The sequence below is a fragment of the Pomacea canaliculata genome, linkage group LG13, assembly GCF_003073045.1.
Source record: "Pomacea canaliculata isolate SZHN2017 linkage group LG13, ASM307304v1, whole genome shotgun sequence".
NCBI lineage: Eukaryota > Metazoa > Mollusca > Gastropoda > Architaenioglossa > Ampullariidae > Pomacea > Pomacea canaliculata.
The window spans coordinates 10943113-10964911 of record NC_037602.1 but is presented as its reverse complement, the minus strand read 5'-3'; the positions used below and the strand labels follow the sequence as shown (position 1 = coordinate 10964911).

Sequence of the window (21799 nt, the reverse complement as noted above, 5' to 3'; positions counted from 1 at the left end):
CATGTATGTAGTCATACAATCACCACCTGCTGCATTGGTTCAACCCTAATTTTTATAACTTTACCCTCTCTGCTTTTGGTGTTAGCATGGTGTTATGCAACCTTGAGTTAATACATTCGTACCCCAGTATTTTATATAAATCCTTTTTTCACTCACACGCTTTCCACATTTTAAGCCCACAGAATCCGACATACCACAACCAGTCAGAGCTCTGAATCTAAATTTCTCAATTTGCAGTGACATTACGGTTGTACTCATGTCAAGATTTTAGATAGACATTTGAACAATCAGTATTTATCTCTAGCCACAAGATCATTTTGTATCTAAAAGCAATGTTATTTAGTACTAGCACATGTTAGGCCTTTTTTAAAGGCCAAAAAGATGCTTTCAGCATTACACCACATTCTCAGAATAATAACAATCACCATATAAAAGAATGCCCTTAATACTAAGGGAAATCACTCTGCCAAAGCTGTCAGAGGAACTAAAGAGAGGTACTTATAATGTTTTACCTACTAATTTAATACTAACCCCACAGTAGCCTTTCTCAAAAGAATGTCAAAGTTCAGAATATTTTTAATTTTCACTTTCCTTGTACACTTCCTATAACTCAGCTAATCAGCATCTTCCAAAGAACCAACTAAATGCTACAAGGTAATATGAAAGAATAATTATAATGAAAAATAATACTCATTTTGTCAGTAAAAAATAAATTACAGAATACTTCATCTTTCACTTCAAAAAATTTTTAAACAGTGTACTTGCAAATGATCACATTAGTGATTAAAAGTGTTCCAATGTGCATTTATTTTGCATATCTAAAATTATACTTAACAATAATCTAAAGCATTACATTTATTTCTTTAACTTACCAAGTCTGAGTTCACCAAAATTCCCACAGCCAATCTTTTTACCAACTCGGAAGTTTGGCCCCACCATCAGTACTCCAGTGTTGCTGGTAGCACTTTGTCTGCTAGAGCTATGCATACTGCGGGCACTTGTTTTCCGGCGTACTTGGTCTTCAGTCTTTTCGTAACTGTCTCGTTTTGGTGTACTCATCAGGAATCCTGAAACCTTTCTTCTCTATGTCGACGCATAAACGATTCTGCTTATACAACCACACACAATATTTCAGTATCTTCTTGTCATGAGAAAAATGAGATGAGCCAAACCCCGGTCACTAAGCCCCATCTAAAGTCCTGTTCTGGTGCTTCAGATGGGCTTTCGCGTCCATGATACATACTGTGGAGACAAAAGCGAACGTTGAATCCTCATTGCATTTTGTTACGTCATATACAGAACAAATGTGGGTAAGGCGTTCACAAAATTTTCAACGTCTCGCTTATTTTCACCCCGTTTCCCTTCGGCATAAGAGAGAGTACAATAACTGAGAAAAATATATTCATACGCAATGTTAGAAACTCTTCAGATACTTAAATATAGCTGAAACACAGTGAACATAAAAAAATTGTCCATTATGCATTCTCGAAGGACAGACAACAAATCAACTAATATTGTACTTATTTTGGTAATTTAGATCTTTTTCTTTTCTGCGTAAGAATATGAGGGGAAGTGAATCACTCGTTATCCGGTGAACTGCGCAAGTCGAAAATCCCGTAACCAAGTGTTTTGTATACCATATTTACTAACGACAATATATTTGTGAAACCGAATTTCATAAAAGAATATGTAATAAAGTACAAAGTGCTATGAATCTTTGAACAGATTTCAAAATCACTCTTTTTTGGACATAGCCAGTCTTGTAACCTCAAACTGCTGTCATTGAAAATAAGGTCATACCAGCAGAAGTCTGTGGGTCATACCATCAGCTGATAGTTTGTAAATGATCGTCACTTCCGTATCAACAACTATGGCGGATGATTTTAAAATCGAGTAACATTCTCTTCAAACGCTACATTCCTAGTCGCGTATTTCTTACTGCTGTTAAGCTGCGTCATGGCTGAGCAGGCAAGACTTTTAGTAGTAATTTCCATTTTAGAAGGTAAGAGTTGGACGTTTGTATTGAAAAAAAAAGCATCTGTTAAAACTAGAAATGTGACAAGAGGAGGCTTGATGTGGACATGTCTGGTCTCGTCTGTCAGCTTGTGGTTGAAAGTGGCTTTCACATATTATGTAGAGAAATGAAAAGTATTGCATGGTTTAAATGAGAGATTTAAAGTTGTTTGGCTGCTTGATTTATGATAGACCCTTTTGCGTTTGAATTTAAATCATTTGGCATGATAATAATGATTGTGACCGATCCATGAATTCATAAATTTCATTCTTAATTTGCTCATTAAAGGCAGTTCATTAACGGCACACAATTCCACGCCCCACTCCCCTTTGTTCAGTCTGCTCAGCTCAAAGCCTTTGTTTAAGAGCCTTCAAATGGCGCCGTGCATGTTACCTGATAAGCACATTTGTACACTTGTAACACTTCCTGGGCATAAGGTCTCTTGTCATCTGAGATGGTTGTACCATCTTCTGAGCTGTAAATTGTTAATGAGCACTATTTGGTATGGCACTGAATGGCTAATGGTTATGTAAGTTATGTAAACAAAGATGAAAGTGTGACATCTTAGATTTTGTATTCACCCAACATATTTTTTTCTGGTTTAAACCTTTATGAATATTCATAAGAGACTTATAGTGCCACAAAGCAGAGTGTTGCAAAATGTATAAACAAGATCAAAACATCATATCATCAGGCCCACATAATTAATCGCACCTCCTCCAAGACACTTTTCAACATCTACAGTGGATTGACTGGACAAGCAAGGCAATGCTGCTGCCTAGCGCTTTCACAGCTGCTGCAAGTGTTTTGTTATTATTTCACTTACAAGATATTGGACATTCAATCATCCTTAGACTCAGTGTCAGTGCCTGATAGCATCTCTTGTGATATTCTTTTGGGATGCTCTCTGACCAAATTTCAACCAATCTCTGATGCCAATATAAAGGCAGTTATTCTTAAAGCCTAGCCAGCAATTTGCCTGTTAGATACAATATCCACAAGTCTTCTTGAGTGCTTAGATATTTTACTTCCTGCTATCACAAATATTGTAAATGTCAGCTTGTCGTCAGGTGTTTTCCCATCTTTGTTTAAAAAATACCCAGGTAAAGCCACTTTTTAAGAAATCCATGCTTGACATCAGCGTGCTGTACAATTATTGCCCAGTTTCTAACTTTTCTTTTCTCTCAAAGATCATAGAGAAAGTAGTTTTTGACTCAGCTCTGGGCCTATTACTAGAACATCAGCTCATCCCCCACGCTCAGTCAGCATATAGACCTTTTCACAGCATCGAAACTACTTTAAATAAAGTGACCACGGACATTATCTGCCCTTGACAGTGGAGATGTTTCTGCCCAAACTATATACTGACATAACCTTTTGTCAGAAAAATACTACTTTGGACATAAGCAAATGCTGTTGTGCTGCTCGTGGATAAAAATGTAGAAGTGCGTCCTGACATGACCACAAAAAGTCGTCCCACATTTCCTGCGAATATCACTCATTGGCAGATCAATTAAGATCCAAAGCTTAAAGGTGTCAAACTAGAACAAAATACATGGAAAAAGGCTTGATAAAATAATCTCACTATTTACTACAAACAAGTTGTATCACTTGTTTTAGGTCGAGGATTTCCAAAACGTCCACAGCACAGGATATATGCTGAAGCAAGATTCGATGGGGAGCTTCTCAGCACTGATCCAGTAGACCATGTTGAGATGCCAGATTTTACACAGGAACTTGCCTGGGAGATCGATAAGAAAGCACTGCAGCAACATCGACTACAGAGGACTTCAATCAAGATTCAATGTTTTGCCATTGATACTAAAAGCAGCTTAAAAGAACCTATTGGTTATGTTATTCTAGACTTACGCTCTGCAGTCCAGAACAAACAGGCATGTATCTTTTGTCCAGATTTTTTTTATTTTTAATGACAATTTGAGTTAAGGTATTTAATAAATTTCTCTTCTTGATAATACGCACCCCACAGTCTTTTTGTACTGCTTATAGAATAATCTAGAAATAGAAACAGCTACCAATTATCATTTATACATGTACACAACCTTCTAAACAATTAAGGTGACCATTCACTCGTCATATACACATGCCCATTTGCTATGCACAGGGGATTTTTGAAAAATTTGGAGTCATAGGTAAAATGCATATTAAAGTAAACATGCTCTAAAGTAGGCTACACCATTCAAACATAGTCTGTGGATGAAAGAGGTAGTCCTCAAACATTTTATTAGGATCAGAGAGATGGCATGGATTTGTATAATGTTTAAAATCACACTTAAATGATAGGTCAGCTTTTAGTATCAGTCCTGATAAAAATTGATGTCATGCTAAGTTGCCATTATCAATATTTGCAGAATAGTACTGGGAGTCTCTTGTGATCAAAAGTAAAGAATTGTTTGTATTCTACTTGACTGGAAAGTGTTGACTTAAAAGCCAAACTCATACAGTTTTTAGATGTCATACTGTCTAGATATTCAATCAGTTCTGTAGTAAGTCAGCAGGAAAAGCAACAAGAAAATGGGTGTTTACAACAACACAATATGCCATTCCTTATTTTAAAATGGGCTTTTTTTTACTGCTTTACATTGCAGCAGTTATATTAGATTGCTTTACTTTCATTTGAAAATCATTGCATGTAAAATAAAATGAAACCTGCTTTTAATGCTTTTTTTCAAATCTAGGCTGCAAAGTGGTTTCCATTACTTCACTGCAAATATGGAAAAGCAAAGCCAGAAATTCGCCTGGCTCTTTATTTAGATGATGACAAAGATGCACAGAATGACAGACCAGTTAAAGAAATTCCTGGTGAGATTAAAAGTGTTTGCATGTTACGTTTTACAGAACTCAAACTGATGCATTTGTCATACTTCATTGCGATCAGTGAACTAATAATGGTTACAAATAGTGCTTTAAATTAATTCAAGCAGTGCATGAAAGATATTTTCCATGAGCTTTTAAAAGTGAAGGTCATTCATATTGCATGATGTGTTACTTGTAAAAAAATGCAGAAATGCAACCTTATATAAGATTCTCAGTCATAGTAGATATTATGTTTTTATTATGTGTGATTTTGACAGTTCGTGAAAACTATTTTATTGGCTTATTTCTTTTAAGAAAAATCACAAGCCAAGATCAATTTGAACTTGAAATCTCTGGTGCCTGTGCTTAATGAAGAGGAGGGATTCTATCAACTGGGGCCAGCAGGAACATGCTCTGAACAATTTGTGCTGTCTGTAACCATAGCCTATGCTACTAACCTGACTCAGGTATGCAGTTTGGATAAATTTTTAATGACCACTTCAAAAATATTTTAAGCAAAATTAATCTTTAATCTGTCACAAAAACAGAAAAAGCCATGGAAATAAAAAAATAATTTCCAATCATCAAAAAGTCAGGAGCTTTAAAAAAAGTTCAACAACAGAGAAGCCCCAAATCATTTTTTAATTTAGATAGCAGACAACATATATTTCAGTCAAATTACAAATCATAATATTGTTATTGAATCAAAGATGAAGGGATAACAGTAGGAAATTTCAGTAGTGGACTACTGGTTGTAGTATAATTCTTTGCTTAATTAATCACTAGCAGTCTTGATGGAGTAGAACATGTATTTGTCTTTATGTACAAGATACAAAATTTTCAAACAGTAATTTATGAACATTCAAACCAGTTGCCCTCTATTACTGCTTAACTTGCCACCACTTTTTTTTGGCCTTGACCAGTTCATTTACAAGTTGATTCATTCTTGGCTAAGGGGCTCTAGAGACCACCTTATATTGTGCTCCAGAGGCATGTCTACCATCTGAAGAGCTGTGTTGTACTGATCTACAGAACAATCATCAAAACTTGAATCTGTTGCAAAAATATACTGCAGTAAAAGAACTAACATAAAAGTAGGCCATCAAATTTAAAAAGAAGAAACCTTAATTTCGGACCAGATGATTTCACAAATGAGATGTTAAAGAATCTTGGCAAATCCTGCAGTGCAGTCTTCCACACACTGCTGGGTATCCCCATTTGAGCCACAAATATTGAAGGATGATCTCAATTCTTAATAAAAAAAAAAGGGGGGATGGGGGTGGAGGAGAACAAATAAAAAACTGAAAGCTATTGCCCAATCAGTTTGACAATCTGTGTTTAAAACTAATGAACACATTATTAACCAGATATTGCAATGGTACCAAGATTTAGAGACCATTGTTGTCCCAGAGCAAGCAGGCTTTGGGCAAAACAGAAATAAAGATCAAACAACACATCTCTCTTACAGCTCATTAAAGATGCTTTCCAAGACCAGGAAGTGACCCTTGCTGTCTTCATAGACTTACAAAAAGCGTTTGACATTTGTGAAGAAAAATGGATTTGCAGTGAAGCTGCTGCGGAATAACATTGGGTGTAACATATAAGGTGGATACAATTCAACTTACATAATCACAAGTGGGTTTGGCATGTAATTCAAATAATCATCAAACATTCATTCAAGTCATCAAAGTGCTGTACAAGAGTTTAGTGAGCACAGTATGAGGTGATAAAAAGGAGTTTTCTTGCACACACCCATGGGTGTCTGGCAGGAGTAGTCGTCATACTGTTCAAAATCTTTCTTGAGAATATCATGAGATAAACCCTTCAACACCACACCTCCATTTTTGTTGGTGTGGCCCAAATGCAGCCTGGACTTTGCTGATAACATTGATATATAAAGGCTTCCACCAACAGTGAACTACAAGACTTTACCAACAGACAGTGCTAATGCTGTTATACTAACAGCAGACAATTGTTTTGGTTTGCTGTGTAATAATAGGATAACAACTTTATGATAGTTAAATTTAATGCAGTTTCAAATACCTGTGAATACTTACTTCTTTTGTTTTCAGGGGATCAGTGTTAGGGTATAAACTGAAAAATAGAATGTAATAAAATCTTTGCTTATATTGTCAGCCATTCTGTTACAGCTGGTGCCAAGCAATACAGGTCTGCCTGCTGCAGCACAAGGTTTCTTCTTCTACTATTCTTTGCTGGGAAATGATGTGACAAATGAGATATTTAGCAACCTCCTCAATCCCTCTTTTCCTGCAGAAAGAGCCTCTGTTCGAGTGCGGAGCAGTGTTGAAGCTTTGCGCATCTTCTTCTCTCATCAACCAGGTCTACAGGTATTTTCTTAGATCGTGATTATGTATTTTGACCTTAATGCTACTAATTTTATCCTAAATATTTCTTAAATCATGTTGATGCATTGCACGAGAATTCTAACATAATTTTAAATGTGGTTTTCTTGTCTACGTATAGTAGAGGCTGGCTAAGATGCCAGATGAAGGCCGATTGGTTGGTATCATGGACAGCTAGCGATGATTAGCGCGCAGATTTGTTTTGGGTCCATGGGGGACAGGGGCCGTTAGAGAAGGAAGGGATTGCACCCAGCCTCAACACCCTCCCCCCTCTTAGGTGGACACTATGGCTGGCTACCCATGGATTCATTATCCCTCCCGGTGAATATAAAAGGTAGGACGAGAGGTCAAGGAGGGGCAGAGAGAAAGATCAGCCTGAGAAAAGGACGCAAAGAGTTTTTGCCAACCAGCAGCTCAGTTGACTTAAGTCTGTACTTGGAGCTACGTTCTGTCTTAAGCTAAATCCTTCAGGCGTGCAGCAAGCGGTCACCATAATAAAGTGGTACCAACAACCTAGGCTACGCGTTCAAGTGTTATTTACAAAGTGTTATTAAAATGAAAAATCAAAACAAAACAAACATGTTTCAGACCAAAAAGACTTTAAAATTAAAAATGTGCGGCTGGTCCCTGAACTCCAAAATAGTAGTAATCATGAATGATGCAGTAGTAGTATTAGCAGCAGGAGCTGTATACTAGTAATAGTTTTGAAAACTGTAAAAGGGCAAATACTCATTTATCAGTCGTGTTACTTTGGAGTCCAAAATGGTACATTAAAAATAACATGTGAGCCTATTCTTTACCAAAACATGCTGACTTTTCACACTTGCAATATGTTACATAAAGGTTAAGCACAAATAATGGCATTTTCAGGAGATAGAATGAGCTTTGCTTGTGTTGTTTGTTTAAGAGAAAATAGTGCTTGTGTATGTGGTCATACATATGTGTATGTGGGATACATTATTTTGAGAAAAGATGGCAGAAAGAAAAAGAAATCATTCTTTTTGGAGACTCGTTTCCTACATTTATCTTTTTCCCACAGCAGCCACATGCTTTATTGTTTGTATCCTGTCACATTTATGTTGGTGGTTAAGAAAGGTTTTAAGAGACTTCACCTGACAAGCACATAGGTATCCTCGTTTCACACTTCAGTTTGTCTTATGAAGAGGTTATTTGATGATATTGTTGACTTAGACTTTCACCATATTCTTTTGCACTTAAACTGTTCTTACATTGAAGTGAATGCTAATGTTTTAGTTGTGGATTTTAGCTCTGCTTTGAACACTTATATTCTCTAAAAGCCTTTTTATAGACTGTTATTCAAAAGTATCCACTCTTTCATATGTCATAAAACTTTTTAATTTTCTCTTGTATTACAACAGTACAACAGTATTTTTCACATTGGACATAACTAAAAACAATAGAGTAAGTACAAAACTGCCTTAACATACTGCTTTCTGTATTTGTTAGTCTCAGGAACACAATTATATTATTGGAAATTTATGTATCACAAAGTACATTAGCCCACACATTAGCTTTGGAATTTAACACTGGAGGAACTGAGATGTCGATTGCAGTATAAAATCGATCAGAACAACTTAAATGTATCTCAAAATAATGTTGTGTAAGCAAAAGTGCAAGATGATGTTTTCTGCATGTCGACCTACCTCTGTCTTTTTATTTAGATTCATCTGTGTTGTGGGGACCAATCTTTAGGCAGCTGTGAAGTACCTCTCACCTCACTGCTGAAGAAAGACAGTACAGAAATCTACATGAAACCTGTCAGTGTTGAGGGAGAGTTTCAGGTGCTCTTTTGTCACATTTTGTTTTATTACAGTGGGTTTTCAGATTAGAAATTAGCAACATATTGGAATAACCTTAAAGGATTATAAATGTTCTTAGATAATTTAATTTCTTATATCATATTATGTCCTACCTTAACATTATTACTGATGTATATGTTTTCCACTGGAAAAACAAAATCAAGAGCAGAAGAATATTTTTCCTATTTTTCTTTAATCGTTGAGCTTGGATATGCAGACTAGCTAACTGTTTCTTCCAGATCAAAAATACAGTGATACCTCGGTTCTCGAACATAATTCGTTCCGGGAGGACGGTCGAGAACCAAATTGTTCGAGAACCGAAGCAATGAAACCCAAAGGAAATAATGGAAACTGGATTAATTCGTTCCAAGCCCCAGAAAATGCCTATTTACTGGCCTAATTTGTATATAATATGTAGAAAAACACGAGTCTGAACAAGAAATAAGAAATAAAAGTGTATTTATTAAAACAAAAACAAACAAAAAAAACCAACAAAAATGTACTGTACAGTACAGTAAATTGTGTTTCATTTACTGTACCTGTACCAAACTTTATGGCAGGTGGGAATGAATGTGGAGGGAGGAGGGAAGGGGGATGGTTATTGTCACTGATGAGTGATGACGCAAGCAGGCGCGCTGGGCCGAATGAACGCCATTCGGCTCAACTCGGCTCATCTCGGACGTTCGGATGTTCGAGTTCCAAATATTTGTTCGAATTCCAAGACAAAATTTTCTCGAATTTCCTGGTCGAATACCGATTTGGTCGAAAGTCAAGGCGTTCGAGAACCGAGGTATCACTGTACTTTTAAAACTTTGATGTAACACTTTAAATAATAGGAAGAACAGAGTGAACATTACCTCTCAAAGAAAGTACATAATCTTTTGACACTAAATGAGTATTTGAAAAGGATTTTATTCCATGTCTTGTTTCCCCATTTTTCTGTCTCTGCCTATGGACTAAAGGTAACATGATGTAAGGTCACTGCCTTATCTAACTTTAATACCATCTATAAAACAGTATAGAAAAAAATTGGAGCCAGTCCAGTCTTACAGAACAAGGCAGCATATTTATTTACTTGAATCTGCCAAAAGAAAGATGGTCAACCAGTTATCTTTAAGAGATATAAGACACTAAAAAGTATCAAAAGTCACACGCTTTATGAAATCTTGAAAATTCTGCCATAGCCAGCGGTTGTGTCATCAACAAGAGTAAAATGAAACAGTCTTTTCTCGTTGTGAGTGGCAGACACAGTGGAGCACAAAATTAGGCAAGAGTATCAGCCATCTCTTTACACTCTGGCCACTTGAAATAATTATTGTAGCCAGATATGTTTAATAATAATAATAAACATGCAGCATCACAATAGTTCTTGACTTTCTGAATCTTGTTAATGGGGTACTGTGGACAGCCAGCAAGGAGAGAGTTGCAGTAGTCTAGTTGAAACAGAACAAATAAACAGATGAGAATGTTGGTGGTTGAGATGGACAGAGTATGGTGAATGGAGCTCTCATATAGCAGTGGTGGTTTTTGGTATCCTCTTTGGTTGAACTTTCTTCCACATGCTCTTGACATAAACCATGTTCACTACTCCTATGATCTCTAGGCCATGGGATCCTTTGCCTTTACTACAGTAGATATTTAATGAATACATTAATTTTAATTATTTAAAAATAAAATATAGTCAGCAACTACAAATAGCTAAACCATAACTCTTTTCTCCACCCCCTGCCTTTTTTTTTTGAGTGTCAGATATGAAAATTGGTGATCAGCCAAGGAGAGTCTAGTACCATAGATCAGATAGCTGGCTGCATCACCACCATGCAGAGAAAAACTGTTTTGCATTCAAATGCAAAAGCATAGCTGGCAAATTAAAGGTCCATTTGCTGGAGACTTTCACAAATGAGGAAACAACATTTCTCCATAGTTTAAACTTCAGTTATAGTTTTAATTTATTCTCTTGTCAATTATCACTCTTTTTATTATTTTTTATTAATGCTTGAATTTCATGTGTACCAGCATATTTGCATGATGCACATTATGACATTGCCATTCAATTAAAGTCTAAGTTATGTTTTCTACCTACAATGCCGTGTAGGCATCATAAAAGTTTTTTTTCAGGGATGTATACCATCTAGAAATATTAATTTTATTGTATAATTTAGCAGTTCCTCCCATACTTTTTAAAGTGGATGAACACAATAAACAAAAATAAGGATAATATCCAAGACAGTGAAGTTTTTTATGTTTAATAAAATGTCTGTTATGTTATCAGTTGATGAGAGTATAAGCATTTTTCAGTTTTGCACTGAAAGACCTGTTTACAATGGACATGGGGTGGGGTTAATCCAAAACTGAATTGATTTCTTATCCATATTTCGACCATAAGCAGTCAACACTGATGAATACAAGTAAGATAATATGAGATATAAACAAGTGTCATTTCATTGCAGTGTTATCCTTGTTTCAGTTAGTTCCTCCCAACAAGGTAAAACAACAGCTGCCTGTTCTGCCTAATGCCTTGCTGCCAATGGTTGGTGTGTCAGTTGTCCTTAGAAAAGAGGATATGGTAAGTTCCTTTCTGTAAAATGTATTAATGTTCAATTTAATTACAATTTCTGCACATTTTTTTTTTTTTTTTTTGTAATACAGCATCACACCATAAAATTATATGCACACCAGTGTTGATAGTGTGAAAAACAATATGTGTAAAAGCAACACATATGAAATAACAAACAAAAATTACTTTGGAAAAATATGAGGAGTGGACATAAGGCTATCAAACAGATATTACAGCTGTTTTGCTTCCTTGTATCATTTTTTTGTATGATTTGACTCTCCAACCAATCTTTCTCACTGGTATCAATGCACACCTGCCATCAGAAGATGTAGAATGTAGAACACTGGAGATGACATTTGGCAAGCTTGCACAAGTACCTATGAGAGCAATGCTGAAAGAGAAGTGGATTACCAATCTGGGTGCCTCTTTGCAAAACAAAAGCCTGTTTTCAGACCTCCTCTATGATGGCACCTGCAAAAAAATTAGGGACTTCCCCATATGTCAGTGCCATTCAAACGGGGAAGTAGTGTCTGACAAACAATTTAATGCTTTTCTAGGTCATTGTCAATCTATATTGCTTCCAAGCACTGGAGGAATCCACACTATTTGTTTGCCAAATCCAAAGCAAGGGCAGAGGGGGCACCATCATTCAGATGTAAGAAGAAACTGTACAAAACAGAGGTGGAAGTGTAACCAAAGAGCACCTACATGACACACTTCATATAGGTAAATGGGATGCTTTTTGTTACTCCAAGGAAATTGTGGCAGTTTAACTACCATCTAAACTTCATCTGTGACTGAGGTGAAAAACAATCCCTCCCAAACCCTGTTACATGGTTTGCTAGCTCAGGAAGCTACATCCCAGAGATAGTACAATCTAAAAATGTACAAACCATTCACAGCATGAGTAAAGTGACAAAGGAAAAAACAAAAGTCTTGCTTTACTTGAATCATCCACCCATGACCTGGATTCCATCTTCAGAAGCTCACCATGTCATACTTTGATCCAAAGGGTACAGGTGTCACACATCTGCTCCATAGAGAGTGAGCTGCTGTCTAAAAACAGCTCCACATCTGGAACTTTCACAGGGCTTCTGCTTATGCAAAAAATTGCGTACAGTACGCATTAAAAGTTCAGAGGACCCCTTCAATTTTCGTCAATGGGGTCCCCTTCAAATGTGGGAGAAGAACAGGGACCCCTTAAAAATCTGAAGAAGGGGTCCCTGGGACCCCAAAGAATTTAGCCTTAGCAGAAGCTCTGCTTTCATCAAACATGTTGATAGCACATTTACTAGTAACCAGTGGTCTTCTGCAGGATATTACAATTAGCTGGGAGGAAAAAACATTGGCATTCATATAGTCTTCAGAGAGTTTACTTCATGGTGACTTGGACCACAGGAATCTAAAGTCATTGCTCATAGGTATGAAGGGGAGAAGGCAGAGGTGGGGGGAGGTGTTGGTAAAAGACACATATGCATGAAAGATATGGCTATCATCAACTGAAATGCTATAAAACAAGTAGACAAAATTGTCTTATCCTCCTGTATATGCCTTTCAAAAAAAAAACCCACCCATGATCCATCAGTTGCACACCATTTCCTTCCTGTCTTGTGATTGTTAGTTTTAAAAAATGATTATTTTTTGATAATGTTAATGAAATTATTTTTTTGGTTTTGCTAAAATCTGTACAATTGATGCAATTTATATTTTCTTGCTTATCAACTTTTATATCGGCTGTATATCTGAATTAACTCCTAAGCATCAGCTGACGCTCTTTACAGGCATCTGTGACCCCAATCAAAGATCATGCCAACAGTGCAGCATTACCTGTGGCAGGCGGACACTTCACTGGGATTACATCTTCTCCAAAAAATATACAGTCACCAAACGAGCATCATGGGCCAGCAGGACCAAATCATGCCAACAAAAAGGGGAACAAACCTCAAAAGACTGAATCAAAACAAAAAACAGGGGATGGAGGTGAAGGTGAACAGTATTCTGAAACATTTGAAGACACTGACACTCAAGATTCTACCACCTCAAAGGAAAAAGGCAAGTAAAGTGATGTATAATATTATGGACTCTCTGCTCCATTTCTCTACCTAACCCTCATAGTTCTTTTTCTAGTTGTCTCACTGTAAATGTATATTGATTTCCTATGCTCTATGACAGAAAAAATGGGAGGGGTAGAAAATTTGAAAATATGGTGGAGAGGAATTTTCACTGAATGGTTAACTAATCATAATCTTACAGAGATAAATGTAAGTGTTTTTTTGTAAATGTATAATATTATGGAACATGGCATGCACACACATGCACACTTACAGAGGATCAAATAAGTATAGACTTGGCGGTGGAGGGTAGTTACTGGCCAGGTGACAAGACCAAAGGAAAGTGGGAGGGGGTTGACTAGTGAGAGGATGGAGGTACGGGGATGTTTTGGAGAGAAGTTGGGTGTGAAGGTCTGGTGATTAGGACAGGAGAACAGAATGTGAGGGGACAGCGCAGAGGTGAGAGCTACAACTCATCGAGAGTGCAAGTGTGTGATGTGGATGTTTTGCCTTAGCCAGAACTATCAACTGGCGTTAAAGTACAGTAAAAGGACTTGGAACCCATTAGAGTGTCGTGTTTGTTCTTGTGGTGAGATCGGGAAAGCAACCTCCATCTACATTGTTACAAATATATTTGGCTGATGTTGATTTTCATATGATTTGAAAGTTCTTATTTTGTTGTAACATCCATCTTTTTATGTTCTTTGGTTTACTACTTTTGCTCTTTATGAGTACGAGATCTTTAAAGATCTCATACTCGTACTCGTACTCGCACTTTTGCTCTTTATTCAGATCAGGTGTGAAATGGGTGACAGTTGCACTTGCAGCTCATATTTTGGTGCTGGAGTCATATAAATTTTCTCATTTTTTAAATTTTTTTTAAAAAGAGAAGTATCGAAAACAAAAAAGAAAACTTCTGATTTTTTTTTTTTTCCCCTGAAATCTCCAATACCAATTTTCCAGCTTACACTAACAGCAACAACAACAACAACAACAAAAAAATACTGCTTCGTAACTTTACAAAATGCCTAGGATTTGATGTATGTGCTAATGAGATACAAGAAGCAGTAGTTGCTGCAGCAAAAGTAGGAAGGAAGGAAGGGTATATGAACTTATCTGAGGTCTTGTCTTGGGGGGTATTTTCAAAACAATAGAAACATCTGTCTCTTCTTTTCTTTTAGTCATTTATAAGCTAGTCATGTCTCATTAAATATTACATTATTTGGTTCATAAATAATTGGATAGTCTAGAATAGTGTATTTATAGCTACATAATAACAGCATGCTTAGCTACCTCCTGCGATAACTTATTTCAGCACAAGGCCAGCAAACCAAAGGAGCTCCACAGAGAGAGACTGTGTCATCTGAAAAGATAACAGATGAAGGTAGTTCATATCATATAGCTTAAATCCATTAATGTTGAATTCACAATAGTAATAAAATAAAAGTTTGCATATTTAGTGCCATATCCCAGCCCTGTAAACAAGCTGAGTGGGCTTTACAAATTACAGTAAACACAGCCAAAGATGACAAATGAAGGTCAAGGATGAAGACAGAGCAGCATTGTATGAAGCTAGGATAAAGTAACAACATAACAAAATGACATGTAACAGATTGTACTCCATGCTGAAGGGGGTAGCGACCATGTACAGCATAAACCAAAATCCACAGCCTACATAGCCCATACATCATAACACAGTTCCAAATGGTACATCCCACAGATGGCACCAGTCACACTGGAATGACAACTGAGCCCCAACACACGCAATAGTCCTGTGATCAACAAATGTCAAATAGAGCTGAAGCCTATGGTACCATGTTGATGGTGAAAGCTTCCCCTCAAAAAGAAACCGAAGCCACCAACTCAGAAGGGGCACCACCTTTCAAATGCACAGTAGTAGACATATCAAAAACTCATGCCAGTCCAAAGAAGATGCCATTTTTTCTGATATGGGAAGTTTAAACTGCATGTGCTTGTTTATATGTCTACATACATGAAAAAGTGCACACACACAACTAAATCAGTATTTATCATCTTGTTTCTATAGATCTTGACATTTCAGTGTTTAATGAACTAACATACTGAAGAAATAGTCACATTTTCTAATAATTCCTTATCCAGGCTATGAAAGAGAGGTTCAGAATGTAACAATTGGTAGATAAGGACAGAAACACTCAACTTTGCCATTGTACATGAAGAAATTTTACCACTAAAAATGTTTTATTCTTCACTTTTTTCTTTGTCAGGAAAAACTGAAAGTGTCAGCACAACAGAGGTTCACCTTGCACTTCAACCACAAGCACATCATTTCACGTTCTCTCTTGACCTTCGCAGCATTCGTGGAATCACTACTTCCAACACTCTCTCTGTTTTTCTTAGGTGAGCAACTGTGTAACTTATCAATCTGTGATGAAACAAATTTCTGCACGCCTCCTGCATTTACCTCCATAAGCAATAAATGTATTACACAGCCTTGTTTGTAGCTTCACTAGAGATCTTAAGAGATTCCCAGTAATGCACATTAGATTAGCAGCAGATTTAATTTAATGTACTACAGGACTTGCACTCTGGTCTGTTCTTTACTGCCACTTTGCAAACTTAAGAAACTTTATGTCCCAAATTGAAAATGGCTTTCACTGACAGATCAAATAAAGGTTCATCTTTGCCATTAAGTACTATAGTTGAACAAAACATTTGGTTTTGTGCCGTTTGCTTTATTTCATAGCTATAGAAGCATCCTTAAGTCTAATGTGTTACATTGTGATTCTTATGCAGCAAACTCAAAGTAAATTATATCATAAGTATTAATGATCTAGGTTCTCAGGAGTTCAAGTGAGGAAGAATTGTGAGGTGGGCAATTCTCCATGGTCTACATCATATGATAATAACATTAGAAGAAGTCTTTTGTACCTTGCCATCATTCATTGTTTGTTGAGTTATCCATATCACTACTGCTTCTTTTTTTTTTTTTTGCAGATACACCTACCCATTTTTTGGAAGTGCAGCTCCCGTTTTGACTCACCCACCTGTAGAGATCCGCAAAGGGTCAGAGGTTCTGCTTCCTCAGTCTTTTTGTGCATTTGACTTTGCCTGTACAGTGCAACAACTGCAAGAAACATTCCTGAGGTAGACACTGTTGTGTAATTGCTGTTATATTTTAGGGGTTGTTTGCTTCATATGTTTACCCTGGAACTGAAGAATTTGATTAATTTAATCAGCTGAAATGAACTCAGCCTTTCTAAAAGTACCAGTTACACAATGATGATGATCATGTTATAGTTTGTAGCAAGCAGGTATCCATCACAAAGTTGTTCTTGCACATAAGAAGAACCTGGATAAGTATTTAAAATAACAGGACAAGGGGAAAGGGGCATAGTGAGAAAAGGAAAGAAAGGTTGTAGGTTGACAGTTGACTTCAGCTGAATCTTCTGTTGCTTCAGATTCTACATGTTTTAGTCCCATAGTAAAGGAGTTGCATTCAGGAATGCGGTGTCCTCCAAATGCTGTTGTTGGTGTCCTAGAAGCAGGGAGATAATTTTTTTTTTTAATTCCTATTATCCATTCTTTCCAAGTATTTCCTGGGTACATGAAGGCAGTGATTAAAGGCATGGTCAGTTTGGACAGCTGTTGGTGTAATTCAGCCAATAGATCCAAACATTTCAAAATAACATTATATATACCATCCTATTGCACTCCAGAAGAGGAAGAAAATGCATCAGAAGCACACATAAACAGGAAGGTCCAACAATTTTATCCAAATGGAAGCACGACCACAAAACATAAATATAAAATCAAAGAGAGCAGATCCCCTCAGCCTGTTAGACAAAGGGGCAGAACTCTCACAATCTGTTTTGGAGCTGCCATCTTTGGAAAGGGGGGCTCCCAAGTACATAAAGCCGTTTACCTCTTTGAACTGTACTCGGTTCATGTGGATATCTGCTTTGCCCTTTCCGATTGCCATCACTTTGCTCTTGTCAATGCTGGTCTCCATTCCACATTTGTTCAAAGTGTCAGTTTCTTGATAAAGTCTTCAGTTCTCTGTTGGTGCATGGTTTCAGATATCACCCATGCACTCCCACACAAATTACTTCCCATTGACCCACTTTTTCCTGTTTCTCATTCCCTTCCCAATGTTTAAAAAAAAATTTAGGTTTATGAAAAAAGCAAAACTTTATCCAAAATAGAAACTAAATATTGACATTCATTTTTTGCAATAATAACTGAAAGATTTAAGAAACAACAGGTAATCCTTTCACAAAAGTCTTCATATGAAGATGAGCTACTAGCAAATTTAAATAGTTTAGCTTACTTAGCTTTCTTTTAGCTCTTCATTTTCATCGTTAACAAATTGTTTAAATTTACTATGCGCCAAGGAGTAGTCATAAGGCTGCAATCTTTTTTAAAAAAAAAAAAAGCAATCTTATGTAGAAGTTTGGAACCATTGGAGCATTGTTTTATGCAGAGTTCCTCTTCTGGTTGAGGTGTGGCATCGTGACCATCAGCTTTCAACAAATGTATTGCTGGGATCAGCACATCTACCACTAGGACAGATTGTCGTAGCTGACAAAATACGGATCATGGTGAGAAATTTTTATCTTCTTGTTTTCTTATTTCTTGTAGATGTTAAACATCCTAAGGAAGTGAAGTTTCCTTCTTTTTTATTTATAATAACTTTACCAAGTTTCAGTAAATGAGTGATGCATTCATTGTAACATACAGGTTTTCACAGTAGTCACCTTCAGGAAAGACATTAACTTTTTGATACACCACCTCCCGAAGTATGAAAAATGTTTGCCGGCATTTTCTGACTGTCTTTACATTTTTGTACTTCAGAGAATAAACTCTGCTGCATTGAAAAATCAGAATCCATTGTCTAGGTCTCTAGGAGATGGCTAAAATCTGTTTTCTGTGGAAGGACACAAAAATGAAGAAGACTTAATACCCTTCTGTGTCGAAATTATTATTTAAAACTATGTATTTTTTTTTTTTAAAGTCATCAAGTGCACCATCTTTTGAAAACAGATAGCTCCTTAAACTATTTTCCAAAACTCAAGTGAAGTTTCACCTCCTGAGACAAACATCATTCTCAGAAAAAGGTCAAAATCATGACATCACATTTGTACCGAGATGAGCCTAATTAACTTATGGTCCCAGCTATCAGACTGGCTGAAATCTCAATATTGTATGTTTCCATGCACATTCCTGATATATGTTGACTCTGTGCATGATGATATTTGTATATATATTTATACCTTGTGAATGGAAGTGGTGGAAATAGTATCTAGCTTTGAGCTTTCCCCATTTGTCAGAAAAACAAATTTGTGAATCTTATTAAGAAGAGCCTTTTGTCTCTGGCATTAAAGTGTTGTGGTTATATCAGTTTATGTCTCCCTTAGGCTTATCAAAGAATGCTGCATAAAACATCTACCTTAGTTTGTTTATATGTACCATTTTTCACAGGGCCAAAACAATCTGACAGGGTGGCGACAAGAGTTTGCAGATAGAATTCCTGTGATGTCTGCTGATGGGTATAATTGTTTCTCTTATTATTCTTTGTTAATTTTTTCTGAGATGGTACAAGGTTGTATTTCAATTATTACCTGGTAACAAGACTTATTGCCTCCTGCAGGTTAACTGAAGGTAAGAAAAATCATTTGCACAAAAATTCAGCAAACTGAGCCCAGAGTCAAGCACCGTGTGTGATCACACTCTAGTTATTGCCCACCTATTGATCCTATTAGTTGCTTATGCTGCCACTGCTTGAAATCTGTCTGTCCAGGTTTGGGGGTCTTGTTATATGTAGATGACTGTGCTCTCTGCATTTGAGGCCGATCCCTACCATGCCTTGAACACCAGCTTCAAGGTGCGTAAATGCTGTACAAAGGTGGGTGACAGAAAATGGCTTCAATTTTTCTCCTATGAAGTCAGTATGCATCCACTTTTGTAAACTGCTAGGCATGTTTCTGAACCCATCTATTTCAGTCAATGGCATAGTACTCAAAGTGGTCCAGGAAGTAAAATTCCTCGGGGTCATCTTTGACCGTAAACTGTCTTTTCTCTCTCATATCAAAACTCTGTATGCCTTTCCTGTCAAAAAGCCTTGGACATTCTCAGAGCAGTTGGCCATGTCAGCTGGGGGGCAGACTGCACAGTCCTGCTTTGTATCGTGCCCTGGTCTGCTCCAAGGTAGGCTATGGAGCTATCATCTGTTGCTCTGCTCGAGAGTCCTACTTCAAAATTCTAGATCCTGTTCATCACCAAGGGCTCCGCATCTGTTTGGATGCCTTCCACACCACTCCTGTACAAAGAAGCTAGTGAGCCTCCACTTTCTCTCCATCGTCTGAAACTCATGATATCTTTTATATCTGTCGTTTAAAAGCTCTCCCCAGAAACCATATACCGTGCTGTTTTTGGACCTCAGCATGCTGCCCTGTGTGCAATTGGTACCAAGGAGCAAAAGCCATTATCACTCCATGTTGCCCCTCACCTACAAGCTACAGGAGTAGATATTCAACAGGTAGAGCCTCTCCCTCTACTACCAGCCTCTCCTTGGACCCTTCTTGTTCCAGAGATTCGTCTTGATCTTGCAGCCTTTTTAAAAGGGGACACTAGCGACCTCATTTTTCTCCAACGCTTTCAGAAACTCCTTTGTCACTATCATGGATTCTGTTCTTTCTTTACAGATGGCTCCAAAGTCCCAAGAGGTGGCCCTGTCGCTGCGGTAGCAGTTTCATTCTGCCAACCGCAGTAGGCTGCTTCAGTCTGACTTGCAGATGACTGCTCTATTTTCACTGCAGAACTTCATTCCAACTTGCTTGCCTTGCAGCATGTTCACTCTGTTTGTTGGTGGCCTTTTTTGGGCTTCACCACTCCTTTTTACACTTTACCCACTCTTTTACATTATTGTTTACTTTTTGCATTGGTTTTTAAGAATGTAATGGGTATATCACTCGGGGGTTTTGTCCCTAAACTTTTTAGGGGAAGATTACTTTTTGTTGACGTGATATAGCCTTAGTTGCTGGCACGACGTTAAGCACAAACACAGAAACTTAAAATGACCTCTGTAAACTTTTAGTGCTCAGTTTTTAAACGTCTTGTAAATTTTTTGGCTTTTATTGGTTTACTCCCCTACTATTAAACAGACAGTCTCTCCAGCGTGCTGAGATCAGTGTTGTGATGAGTCTTGAAGACTGGGGGCCACTTGCTCCAAGTGTTGTTGATGGCTCCACTCAGCCAAAATCTGCTCAGGTAAATAAGGAATCCCATAATTAAACTTACTTTTTAAATGTAGTATTTCTATCAATTTTCTATTTATCTTCTTTTCTATAAATACTGTGAAAGAAATGAAAGTTTTTTTTAGTGTTTTTTTTTATTTGTTTTGCATTTATTTTGCTAATAGATCCCAACAACACCTCAATTACCAGAAACTACCAGTGCTCGACACACAGCTGAATACCAGGCAGCCCTGGAACTCGAAATGTGGAAAGAGGAACAGGAAAAAATATTTGATAAAGAAGTAAGTTTTGTATTTCTTTTTTGTACTGTACCAGATGACATGACTATGTGGAGATAACCTCTAGCTACCTCAAATCCAGCTGTCCAAACCTCTTCTGGTCAAACAACCACAGAACAGTAGGACATGAATTCAGTTCAACCCCCATCCCATCCCTACCTGTTAGGCTAATGAGCACTCAACTTCAGTTTTTCACGCAGCTCACGCAGTAAAAACATGTCAGTTACCTCCTTTCTACGGTCTCATGGATATACCAGTGTGGCTGTGAAGTACGGTGAAGGCTTCATGCTAACATCTTCACAGTACCAATTGCCTGTCATGGCTGCCCTGATCTTCTCGTGAAGTTTGCCGCTCCTAGACCACTGAGGACAAGTGGGCAGATGTTCAAAGGTTAACCGCGGCAGGAAATTATACGCATCGGCTTGTCAAATGATTTTATCCTTTGTGTGGTATAAGGTAAGGCTAAATATCTACTATGTCTCCCCTCGGGACACTGAGTGACAATTCGATACCCCTGGGCTTATAGCCATTAAATAAAAATGTTCCAAAAAAAATGTTCAAATTAATTCATGTCCTACTGTTGTGTGATCATTTGACTGGAACAGATTTGGACAGCTGGAATTGTGGTAGCTAGAGGGTGATCTCCACATAGTCATGGCATCTGGTA

The 21799-nt window shown here is 37.3% G+C and overlaps 2 protein-coding genes across 8 annotated transcripts in view; one reads left to right on the top strand and one right to left on the bottom strand.

Moving 5' to 3' along the window:
• Positions 1-1440, bottom strand: part of LOC112554039 (casein kinase I-like) — a 36758-nt gene extending 35318 nt beyond the window's left edge. For all 6 annotated transcript variants that reach the window (XM_025221616.1, XM_025221615.1, XM_025221614.1 and 3 more), the window contains exon 1: positions 873-1440. In XM_025221616.1, the coding sequence (XP_025077401.1) occupies positions 873-1059 (187 nt within the window). In that variant the 5' untranslated portion in view covers positions 1060-1440. The remainder of the gene's footprint in view (positions 1-872) is intronic.
• Positions 1441-1604: 164 nt separating this feature from the next.
• Positions 1605-21799, top strand: part of LOC112554037 (centrosomal protein of 120 kDa-like) — a 28215-nt gene continuing 8020 nt past the window's right edge. The window contains exons 1-15 of one of the 2 annotated variants that reach the window (XM_025221611.1): positions 1605-1968; positions 3635-3906; positions 4711-4834; positions 5144-5295; positions 6979-7176; positions 8874-8993; positions 11479-11577; positions 13350-13620; positions 14935-15003; positions 15866-15998; positions 16596-16745; positions 18082-18199; positions 19080-19147; positions 20762-20867; positions 21019-21135. In XM_025221611.1, the coding sequence (XP_025077396.1) occupies positions 3730-3906; positions 4711-4834; positions 5144-5295; positions 6979-7176; positions 8874-8993; positions 11479-11577; positions 13350-13620; positions 14935-15003; positions 15866-15998; positions 16596-16745; positions 18082-18199; positions 19080-19147; positions 20762-20867; positions 21019-21135 (1902 nt within the window). In that variant the 5' untranslated portion in view covers positions 1605-1968; positions 3635-3729. Of the gene's footprint in view, positions 2003-3634; positions 3907-4710; positions 4835-5143; positions 5296-6978; positions 7177-8873; positions 8994-11478; positions 11578-13349; positions 13621-14934; positions 15004-15865; positions 15999-16595; positions 16746-18081; positions 18200-19079; positions 19148-20761; positions 20868-21018; positions 21136-21799 lie in introns of both variants that reach the window. The other variant, XM_025221610.1, reaches the window with a different exon arrangement.